General features: G+C 26.3%; 3 protein-coding genes across 3 annotated transcripts; 2 read left to right on the top strand and 1 right to left on the bottom strand.

Moving 5' to 3' along the window:
- Positions 1-3,377: 3,377 nt before the first annotated feature.
- LOC136084158 (uncharacterized) lies at positions 3,378-5,432 on the bottom strand. The gene has a single exon (XM_065804294.1). The coding sequence runs from the start codon at positions 5,430-5,432 to the stop codon at positions 3,378-3,380; it is 2,055 nt and encodes a 684-aa protein (XP_065660366.1).
- A 4,654-nt stretch (positions 5,433-10,086) lies between these two features.
- LOC136084157 (uncharacterized) lies at positions 10,087-10,937 on the top strand. Its single transcript, XM_065804292.1, has 2 exons — positions 10,087-10,638; positions 10,737-10,937. The coding sequence occupies exons 1-2, from the start codon at positions 10,087-10,089 to the stop codon at positions 10,935-10,937; spliced, it is 753 nt and encodes a 250-aa protein (XP_065660364.1).
- Positions 10,938-10,952: 15 nt separating this feature from the next.
- Positions 10,953-11,780, top strand: LOC136084156 (uncharacterized). Its single transcript, XM_065804291.1, has 2 exons — positions 10,953-11,075; positions 11,130-11,780. The coding sequence occupies exons 1-2, from the start codon at positions 10,953-10,955 to the stop codon at positions 11,778-11,780; spliced, it is 774 nt and encodes a 257-aa protein (XP_065660363.1).
- Positions 11,781-12,318: the final 538 nt, after the last annotated feature.

The raw sequence follows: 12,318 nt of genomic DNA, 5'->3' as shown, positions 1-12,318 counted from the left end.
CTTGGTAGATATATCTTAATATCGAGAGTAAGAGGCGCAAAAGGGAGGAACTTGGTAGATATATCTTAATGATGTTTTAATTTTGTTTTTTTAAATGGTTTGTTAATAAATGAACACTATTTTTTATAATTTTTTTAAACTTATTTCATAATAAAAATTTTAAAAGTTAAATTTACCAGCTTCATCCACGTCATCACTGCCATCGGCCACCCAGAGTGAAAACCAAGACCTCCTTGGTAAGTTTTTTACTGTGTTTTAATTTTTGTTTTTCATTTTAATATTTCGAACACTCATTTAATATTTTTGATTTAAATATAGACTTGTCTAGGAGCGATTTCTTGGTTTGGCGCTAAAGCCACCCTGGGCCTAAATCAAAAAGGGCCTTCCGTATATGGGCCTGATGATGGAAGAGGGATGGCAGAGGATTCAGGAATGTAGTTATTAACAACTATAAATATACTTATTAATAAGTTTATATAGATTTACTTAGCTGAATCTATATACACTTATTGATAGGTGTATGTATAGTGTATATGTATATATTTATTATAAGTTGATACTTGTATATAATCTTTTTGTAAATTAATTTTTGTATATAGTTGAATTTGATTTTTTTAAGAAAAATTTGTGTTTTATATAAACACTACTTATTATAACAAAAAAATAATATTTAAGTTTTAACCCACCCTACCTAAGGTGTTAGAGGTGTGGAGCTTCTGAATAATACCCTCTAGCACCCTTTTCACGCATTTATCCCTAAAACCTTTCTTTCTTTTGATACTAAATTGTATGCATTTTTATATGAAGATGCATATATAATAACTTTATATTGGGTCAGAGGGTGCGCCCGAAGCCAAAAGGACTTTTAGCCTATCGACCTAAAGTATCCAAATCTTATTTGATGGTACTCTGTTAGAATATATTAAAAAATACAAGTAAAAATTATGAATTTCAATTAAATAATAATATTTTCTTTTAAAAAATCTACATTTTTCAATTTAATAAAAAGTTTTGTAGACGCCCCTCTAGCCTCTTTTGTACACCCTTTGTATATATATATTGCCCTTTGTTAGACCTATCTTTTGATACCAAGTTCTATGTATTTTGATAAGAATTGACCAAGTTATGACGTTTTAAGTTAAAAAAACCTCAAATTTGATCACAGTTTCTTCAAGAAGTCCATATATCAAAAATTCGGTACTCAAAATGCCATAAATTTTTGTAGAATTGTTCAATTTTGATAATTTTACCTTTAAAATACTGAATTAAAAACCTTTCCAATGATATATAACAACCTAGTGTTTGATTAATTTAAAAATTTCATGTCACGTACCTATATATATATATATATATATATATATATATATATATATATATATATATATATATATATATATATATATATATATATATATATATATATATATATATATATATATATATATATATATATATATATATATATATATATAAATATATATATATATATATATATATATATATATATATATATATATATATATATATATATATATATATATATATATATATATGTATATATATATATAATTATTGAATTATTATATTAACAAAACAACAACTATATCTTTATAAATATTAACAAAACACTGTCCAAAGCAATGTCTATAATTATATATCTATATATATATGTATATATATATATATATATATATATATATATATATATATATATATATATATATATATATATATATATATATATATAGAATTATTATATTAACAAAATAACAACTATCTTTATGAATATTGACAAAACACTGTATTGTATTAACAAAAAAGCAACTAAATCTTATAAATATTTTATTTCAGTTTTTTGTTAAATGCTACATGTCTCATTAAATTTAACGATCATAGTTTATTTAGTTGTTTTAATAGCTTTATTTAGTTTTAGTATTAATGGAAATTTAGTTAATTTGGTCAAGATCAAATCTAGCGTTAAGCTCAATATGTTGCTTTAAATGATTACTATGATGTAGAATGTGTTCAAAAATTTCATTTGTATAAAAATAAATAAAAGTAGTCAACACATTAACAATGATATGTCACCAATCATGTTGAGGAGCAACCCAATTTCTTCAGAATCAAAAATTCTAATATCAATGAGGCTTTTTTCAAAAAAACTGTGAGTTTTCAAAGAGTAATTGTTAAAAATTGCTAGTCAATTCAAAAAAAATTAGTAATAAAAAAGAGCAATCTTTTGATTATTTATTGTTTAATATCGTTGTTCTTAATTGACTGTTACGAATGAAGTTTGAAAGAGTTGATTTATCGACGACTTACTTAAAAATAGCTTTTTTCCTTTTTCAGAGGTGTCAAATGGTATCCTTGATAGAGGTTTTTATCTTTCCTATTTCTGAATTAAAAAAGACATTTGAATATAATCCATTTGAATTACCTTTTTTAATTTTTTTGGATATAAATCTTCCTTTTTCCTTATGAACCTCTCCTTAACCTAATTTGAAATTTCTTCTCTCTTTTTACCTAATCTAAACTCTTGATTTCTTTCCGCACAACGGCAAAAAAAAAAAAATTAAAAACAAAAAAAAAAAATACAAAAAAATATAAAACCAAAAAACACAAAAAAATATAAAATCAAAAAACACAAAAAAATAAAAAATTAAAAATACAAAAATAATGTATATATTTACGCTATATTGTAACAACATATATTGTAAAAACATAAAAAACTTAGTTAATGTTATTAAAAAATTGTATATATTTATTATTTTGTAATAGAAAAAAAAAAAAAAAAAAAAAAAAAAAAAAAGTAGTGACAATGATTTTAAAAACACAACAAATTTATTAATATAGAATAAAAGCAAAATGCGAAAATATTAAAAAAATCCTTTTTTTAACAGCTAAACAAAAATAAATTTTAAATCGCTTCACAAAACTTAGCAAATGTCTTAAATGAATAAAAACATAAACTTGCTATACTTATGTAATTAATACAAATGTTTTTTGTCATGTCATAAAGTAGCAGTTTAAGAAAAAAAACAGCGTTTGATAAGATTTTCAGTTTTAAAATGTATTTTACAATTTCAACAACAATCTCAAAAATATACCAATTCAAAATGGTCCTTATGAGGTTTAGTAAAAGAAGTATATTAAATTAGGCAACAAAATACATAAACATAATATAGTGATACTTTGCAAATAACTCAACATTGAATTGCTGTTTCTTTTCAAAATAAAAAAATTAAAATTTCAATAAAAATATTTAACAGCAAAATAATTAAATATATATTTAAAAAATAAAGCAAACAATTACAACACTTTTATCAGGATACCGATTCGTCCATCGTTTTTGGATCATTAAGTTACATTAACATTTTTCAACATTGTTTGCAAGAGTTGCTTGTATCATCTGTATTTTTTTTTTGTTTAGATTGGATTAAATTTTTTTTATTTGGTTTTGTTTTATTATTCATATTATTTGCTTTGTCAGATAATGGAACTTTAGTCTTTGCAATCAGTTTTTTCTCAGCAATCTGAGATTTCAATAATTTACACTCTTCTTTTTCCTTCAACTTTTGTTGAAGTGCTTCAAATCTCTTTCTGGACCGATTCTCTTTTTCTTTATTTTTTTCTCTTTTAGTTTCTATCTCCAGAATCTTAGCATCGCAGGCTTCCTTAGATGTCAATATGAAATATGTTGGTTGCAGGCCACTTTTTGAAAATTTTTTAGTAGTTGGCAAAATCTTTTTTGGGTATGGTAATATATCATTGTCATCGTCCTCAGTGTTTAACAGATTATTTAAACCATAAGATGTAGATGCATTGGTGAGAAGAGTATATGTTGTATCATTAGACTTATTATTAACAAGCGGTGTTGAAACATGGTCAAGTGCTATTGTATTTTTTGGAAGAGCAGTTAATACATCAGGAGATAACATTTTCAAACTTTTCCAACTCATAAAAGTTTCATCACTCTTAATGTCAAATCCTTTATCAAAACAAAAAGCAAAACATTGGCGTTGTTGGTCTGTTAAAACAGATTCCAGATCATCAATGGAATAAGTTGGTAAAACAAGACTAGAACTATTCACTTTTTTCTCTACACAATTGGATTCAATAGCAAAATCTATTTGTACATTACTTACTGCAAAGTTTGTTTGATGTGGTTGTAATATAATTTCAGAAGTTTTTTCAGATTTTTCCAAAAATGGATTAATAATATGCTTCTTATCTTCGTCAAATCTTATACTTTTTTCATATTTAGCCTCAGTTAATTGTGATGGTTCATAAAGGTTGTTTGGCAGATAAGCCTCTGGTGGAATTTTATTGGGATTGAATGGAAATATACCACAGGCATTAAACCCTGATTTAATGTTCTTTTCCGATAAGGCTTTTACCCATGCTATTCTAAACAAAGCACAAAAATTCCTATGTGACACTAAAACACCTGGATACATATTCATCATATCTTGGCAAGCAACATTATAGTGTTGTTTGAGTGGTCCAAATTCACTCCGATCACAAGGTTGAAGCCAATGTGATGTGTGTGCTGGAAGTTCAGCTATAATGATGTTATTCTTGATAGCTGATTCAATCAATTCTATGAAATTATGAGAACTATGACCATCCAAAATTAATATTTGAGGTCGCTCAGGTCCTATATTTGTTAAAAAAGATTCCGAAAACCAAAGTAATGCAATACCTTGTTTAGTCCACCCAGAATCAGAAACACTCCAAGTACTTCTTTCAGGAGCTGAAAGAACTTCAAAGCCATTTAAAGCTCTTCTGGTTTTACCTTTCACAATAATGTGAGGAGGTATGTGAGTGCCTGAGGCACTAATTGTTGCAATTATTGTTATTGTTTCACAATTTCCACTTGTCCAACTTTGTATATATCTTGAACATGACTTAGTAACAACCTTGTCTGGTGTATGTTGCAATTGCAAACCAGTTTCATCCATATTCCACACACAATGGGGTTTGCAATAAAGACCCATCTCATCCATAACTTGCTTCAGCGCGTTAAAATAAATAGAAACCTTTTCCTTGTCCATACACTGATGGCGAATAGCAGCTGTACCCTCAGGAACTCTTAGTCGAAGAGTTAAATGTCTTTTTTTAAGTAGAGACCACCATTTTTTAGATGGCAGACCATTCTTGAATGGAATACCCCGCTTTCTTGCTATATCCCCAGCATATTTCATAAACTGACGCCTTCCAAAACCAATACCCATAGATGCTCTTTTAGATGCATATTCAACAAGCTTAAGCTCATCTGCACTTCCAAGTTTTGTAGAACAACCTGGACGTGCACCCATTTCAGTTTTTCCATTAAGACGATTTTGCAAAGTGCAACGAGGAACCTTGTAAGTTTTAGATGCAGTACGTTGAGTCATTCTTTTTTCTTTGACTGCAGCCACTGCTTCGTCCATTTGGCTTTTTGTCCATTTTAAAACATTTACTCCTTTCCTCGGGTTAAAGTTACAGTGTTTTGTTTTACTTTATTTTTGCACATTTTTTTTATTTGAGAAACTTTATATATATATATACATATATATATATATATATATATGTATATATATATATATATATATATATATATATATATATATATATATATATATATATATATATATATATACATATATATATATATATATATATATATATATATATATATATATATATATATATATATATATATATATATATATATATATGTATATATATATATATATATATATATATATATATATATATATATATATATATATATATATATATATATATATAATTTTAGCATGAAAATAATAAAATAGAATAAATAATGTAGATAATAAAAATTTGACTCAACTTTATAATTAAAACATTTTATTTTAACTAACTTTGTTTTTTTATAACAAAATTTATATTACAATTAAGACCTTATTCATGGCCAAGAATAGGTTGACATGTGGCCATGATTAGGTCATTATTTATGGGTAACAAAAACTAAAAAAGTGACAACTTAAACACAATCAAACGAAGTAATTTTTATTTCAAATCAAAGTAAAATGTTTTTATTACTAGAATAAACCATTGCAATTGAGTTAAATTTTATTATTGTTATTAAACAAGATAAATCAGCGAGACGTTTTTTCGCATTTTTGTTTTCACGTTCGGAATATTTTCCACAATATAAACAAAGTTAGTATAATTTTAAATCTCAAATAAAATAACGTAGTGTTGATCTTATGTAAAGGACTGAGGTTCCAAACTTAAAAGTTAGATTAAATTTTCATTTTCAAAAATTTGGAAAGCCACCAACTCAATATTTAAGACAATAAAGTTCATTGAAAAGTGGCCAGGAATTGGTGCTGGCCAGGTATAGGTGGTTTTACCCTATAGCAGATATGTATATTTTTTTTCTTTCAGCAATTTTATTTTTATTATTTCATTTTTTAGAAGGAAAATAGGGGTATGGATGTTATTTAAAGTTATACTAATGCTATTTCCTTAAAATAGTTATTACTACTTTGAAATTTCTGTGATGCTAGTAACTATTTTTGTGTATTTTTAGAAAATTTAGAAAAATTAAATACAAGTTTTGTGCCAACACTGACATGGCATTATAGTTTTTATGAAAAAAAAAAAGGGGGATTATAGTTTTTATGAAAAAAAAAAGGTAAGGAGTATTGTTTGTAAATATATATTTTGTTTACTTTGAATCTTTTTAAATTTTCTCGCATCATTTTTAAAATTTTTGTTTGTACAAGTTTATTGTTTGCATTTATGCTTTTTTGATATGTATGTGTATGTGGTAATAAGTGCTTTATAGTTGTTTTATCAATGTATTTTTATAATAATGTAAAGCGTTTTTTATTGTTTGTGTATGTGTTAATATGTGTTATATAATTGTTTTAAAAATGTGTTTAAATATGTATATAAGGTATTGCACAATTTAAATGTGTTTAAATATGTATATAAGGTATTACACAATCCCTATTACACAATTTGTAACCCGTCTTCATGCTTTTTTTTTGGAGAGATACTGTTTGTAAAATGTTGAAATTATTGTGGGTCATTATTATTATTGCTTTTGTATTCTTATATGTGATATAAATATTATTATAACATTATTCTATATGTGTGTATGTATATGTGTATGTATGTATATGCGCGTGTATATGTGTGTGTACATATGTATGTAGGTATGTGTCTATTTGTGTATATGTGAGTGTGTGTGTATGTATGTGTGTATGCATGTATATATATATATGTGTGTGTATATATATATATATATGTGTGTGTATATATATATATATATATATATGTGTGTGTATATGTGTGTATATATGTATTTATATAAATGTATGTATGTACTTATGTATGTGTGTGTATGTGTATGTGTGTATGTGTATATATATATATATATATATATATATATATATATATATTATATATATATGTGTGTATATATATATATATATACATATATATATATATATATATATATATATATATATATATATATATATATATATATATATATATATAAATAAATGTGTGAGTGTATGTGTGTATATGTGTATGTGTTTATGTATATATGTGTATGTGTATATATTTATATATGTATGTATGTGTTCATGTGTGCGTATATATATATATATATATATATATATATATATATATATATATATATATATATACTTATATGTTATATATTTTTTGTAACATTGACTTTTATTATTATTATTACTATTGTTATTGTTAAATTTTGATAAATACTAGTGTTGTTCCTTATTATTATTGTTTTTTATCATTATATAAATATATTCCTAATAATTACTACTATCATTCATATTTTATTATATATATATATATATATATATATATATATATATATATATATATATATATATATATATATATATATATATATATATATATATATTTATATAATATCGATTTAATTTGTATTTACTTTATATTATTATAATATCAGTTATTACTAATATTATTTTTATATTATTTTTATTATTATTATTAACCTGTTATTATTACTGAAATTATTTTAATTTATAGTTATTATTTATATTATTGTTGTTGGTATTATTTTTTTGGTTAACATCGTTATATAACTTTTACAGTTACTATTATTTCTTCCTTTTATTGAAATTATCACCTTTTATCTGACTTTACTTTTCTTTTTATTATCACTATTTATTGTAATTAGATTTGATAGGTGTTTACTTGAGGTTAGTATCATTACTATTTGTAAATATCCTTGATGTAAGATTCTTTATTCAGAATAAATTTGATTTGATTTGATTTGATTTAAGGTATATATTTAACCTTATATACATATTTAAACACATTTATTGTGTTTAAAGTTGGTACATATGTTTATATTATGTTGTTTCCATGTTTTCAAAGTGCTGTGACTTGGTAATTGTGTAGAGTAAGATTTGCCAACTTTGCCAGCCAAGTGATACTTAATAATCTATTTTAATAACATTTTGCGTAATGTTGTTATTTATGTTTTTTTATATATGAATGTTATCTTACTTAAGTTATATTATATACATATTATATTAACTTATGGTGTGTGCTATTGTGTGTTGTTGATGTGTTGCTTTTTTGTTATCTTTTGAGTTGATGGACATTCGGCTTATCTTCTTGTTGGCGTCTATTGTTAAAAATGGTAAATAGGTAATTTTATTAAAAATCACTGCTTTAAATCATTCAATAAAAGCTAATACAAATTAAACCATATATACAATTTGTTTTATGTCAATTTGATTTTTTGTCTTTAGCATTGTTTACTACATGATTTTACTATAAATATTTCGGAATCATGATGTTCCAGCATAAATTATTTTGTAAAAGCTAACATGAAATAATAATATTTTACAACTACTACTCTGGTAAATTACTACAGCTTTTCTCTATAAGGTGCATTGATTTTAAATTTTTGTATGTAATCTTTATATTATTTATTTACTTATTCGTTACATTTTTTATTTTAGATTTATCAGATGATGTATTAATGTGGTATAGAAGAACAAAATATTGTAAAGTTTTGTTAATTTAAAAAAAAAACGTTAACTAATAATTTTTTTTGAAGAAATAATTTTTAAGTTTGCAACAAAGGGTTTACAACGTTTTCTTTTTTTAATTTTTTTTTGTTAGCAGTATGTTTATTATTAGAATAGCATGTTTTTAATAATTTTTTTAATTATTATTTGGTTAGCTAATTTTTTTTCAAACATCTCCTAGCTGATATATACATTTTTTTAAAGTCATAAGATTATTGTAAAATTTATTTTAAATGACAGTCTGTTATACATAAAAATTATCTTTGTGTGCTATTTAGAAAAGAAAAAAAATTATATAGGAAAGATCGGAATCTTCAGGTTTCGTTTAAGATTTGTTCATACTACTTTCCATAAAAAGTGAAGTTTAAATGGATGATATTAAACTAGACGATATTAGTTTAGAAAATGGAAATGTTAATAGGCAAGTTGTTTGTCGCACAAATGAAAGAGATAGACTTAGGCAAGATGAAATTAATAATGGACAAAATGCTGCTCGGCAAATAATTCGAACCCAAATGAGGAGGGCTTGGTTAGGCGAGTTGAAAACAATTGTCGCAGAAATGAAAGAAATAGGCTTAGGCGAGATGAAATTAATAATCGACAAAATGCTATAAATGCTGGTCGGTGAGCAGCAAACAATTTGAATCCAAATGAGGAGGGTTTGGTTAGGCGAGTTGACAATCAACAAAGTACGAGTGTTGCTGCTAGATACGAAAGAATGCATTGTATAGCAAGAAGTAATTCTATTCCAGATTATAATTATTTAAGAGAAATGAATTATATTTGCCAGCATTGTGGTGCTAAGAAATTTCCTGACAAAACACATTTTTTATGTTGCCATAATGGAAAGGTAGTTTTGTCGCAACCTTCATCATTTTCACAAGATTTAGAAGATTTATTTAAAGGAAACTATGCCGGTAGAAATGCCAATCTGAATTTTTTAAAGTATATTAGAAGTTATAATGCCTGTCTTTCTTTTGCTTCATTTGACGCTAATGTAGTTTAACACATGCATCATGGACCGTCATGTTTTAGAATATGTCAAGTTTTTCATCGTTTTGGTAATTCAAGAACAAATCAAGATGTTCCGCCGACATATTGTCAACTATACATCTATGATCCACTTGCAGCAGTAAATTTTAAAATAAAACAACGTGGTAATAATGTTTGCTTAAATGACTTAATGTTTCGATTGCAAACTATTATTAGTGAAGAAAACTCATTTGCTCTTGCATTTAAAAACATGGCTGAAGTGGAAGATGAAGAAATTCGTCGAGCAGCTCTAGAAGGTTGCTCAATGTCAGTTGTAAAAATGTCTTTTCTTGAAGGGCATGATAGTCGTCGCTACAATCTCCCTTCACATAATGAAGTTGCAGTTGTATTTGTTGGTGAAGATGGTGCACCACCTGCTTCCAGGAAAGTTGTTATTAACCCAAGAGGTCATCCTCTTAAAACTATATCAAGTACGTCTATAAATATGATTATGCCAACCAGCATCATCGAGAGGGGTGATGCTTGTTGGAATAATCAATTGGTTCACAACCCTGAACGTGCTACATTGGTTAGAAATTATGTTACATTATTTCATTATTACAATTATAAACTTTCAGTTAGTCAATTTTTTTTCTTTACTCTTTTTTGGCAAAAAAACTGCTTCAGCAATATGCTGTTGATGCGTATGTTAAAATTGAAGGCCAGCGCCTTGGTTTCATCAGAAACAGCCAAAACAAACTGAGAAGCGAGCAGAATGATGTCTTAAACAAACATATAAACAACCTTGGAAATGATCATATTGTTAGACCAGGGCGTGTTGTAGTTTTGCCATCGACTTATGAAGGAGGTCCTAGAGCTTTAAAATAAAACTTTGAAGATGCTATGGCTATAATTAAAAATTATGGTAAACCAGATCTTTTTATTACTTTCACTTGCAACGCAAAATGGCGCAAGATAACTGAAAATTTATATCCAGGTCAGACAGCAAATGATAGACCTTACTTGGTTATTTGAGTATTCAAACTCAAATTAAATCATCTTCTCAATGACATTTTTAAGCACGGTGTATTTGGGAAAGTTGTAACACGTGTTCAAGTTATTGAGTTTCAAAAGCACGGTTTGCCACATGTTCATATTTTACTTCACTTTGCAAATTATGATAAGCTTGAAACAGCTCATGATATCAATAATTTAATACCTGCAGAAATTCCAGATCCGATTGTTAATCGAGACCTTTATGACGTTGTTAAAACTTGCATGATTCACGGTCCACGTGGCATACTGAATCCAAATTCTCCCTATATAAAAGACGTGGTGTGCAGCAAAAACTATCCTAAAGAATTTAATGCTAACACAGTAGCAGTTCATTATGGTTATTCACGCTATAGACGTCATGATAATGGTTTGGTTATCAATATTGAAGGTAACAATGTAGATAACCGCTGGGTGGTACCTTACAATCCATGGTTATCAAAAAAATATCAAGCTCACATTAATGTTGAAGCTTGCATGTCTGTTAAGGCTGTTAAATATTTGTACAAATATATCTACAAGGATCACGACTGTGCCAATATTTTAATAAATGAACAAATTAATCATGATGAAGTAAACACTTTTTTAGATTGTCATTATGTCAGTGGATATAAAGGCATTGTGACAAGTTTTCGAGTATCCAATAAATCATACGTCACACACTATTATACGCCTTAAAGTTCATCTACCTTAAAATCAATTAGTGTAGTTAAGAGAAGGGGCAAAAAAATGGCTTTAAATTGTGCAGCTCAACGTGATGCGTACCTAACGGCATGGTTTAAGTTAAATACTGAAAATGAATGAGCACATTGCTATTTGTATGTAGACATTCCTTATCACTTTATATTTGATGATAAACATTGTAAATGGAAGGTTAGGCAAAGCGGTGGTAAAAAAGGTGATAGTGAGAATGTATAAAGTTAATCCAACTAGAGAATTGTTTTTTCTTAGACTGTTGCTTTTGCAAGCAAAAGGTGCAACATCTTGGGAGGATGTGCGTTAATGGTATTGTCCTTGAAACATTTCGTGAACCATGTGTTTTAAAAGGTATGTTACAAGATGACACTGAATGGCAAAATACTCGTACTGAGGCGGTATTAACACGTATGCCAAAGCAAATTAGACAGTTGTTTTCAATTATTTTGACCTTTTGTGAACCTGACAATCCTTTGCATCTCTGGAATACATGCAAAGCTTTTATGATGGAAGATTTCAT

Source organism: Hydra vulgaris, chromosome 08 (genome assembly GCF_038396675.1).
Source record: "Hydra vulgaris chromosome 08, alternate assembly HydraT2T_AEP".
Lineage (NCBI taxonomy): Eukaryota > Metazoa > Cnidaria > Hydrozoa > Anthoathecata > Hydridae > Hydra > Hydra vulgaris.
Note: the sequence above shows the minus strand (reverse complement) of the source record. Positions and strands in the feature narration are given on the sequence as shown.

Coding starts and splice junctions, on each gene's coding strand:
- LOC136084157 (XM_065804292.1), top strand. CDS start 10,087: ATGCATCATGGACCGTCATGTTTTAGAATATGTCAAGTTTTTCATCGT. Junction 10,639..10,736: donor ACCCTGAACGTGCTACATTG/GTTAGAAATTAT, acceptor AAACTGCTTCAG/CAATATGCTGTTGATGCGTA.
- LOC136084156 (XM_065804291.1), top strand. CDS start 10,953: ATGGCTATAATTAAAAATTATGGTAAACCAGATCTTTTTATTACTTTC. Junction 11,076..11,129: donor CAAATGATAGACCTTACTTG/GTTATTTGAGTA, acceptor GACATTTTTAAG/CACGGTGTATTTGGGAAAGT.
- LOC136084158 (XM_065804294.1), bottom strand. CDS start 5,432: ATGGACGAAGCAGTGGCTGCAGTCAAAGAAAAAAGAATGACTCAACGT.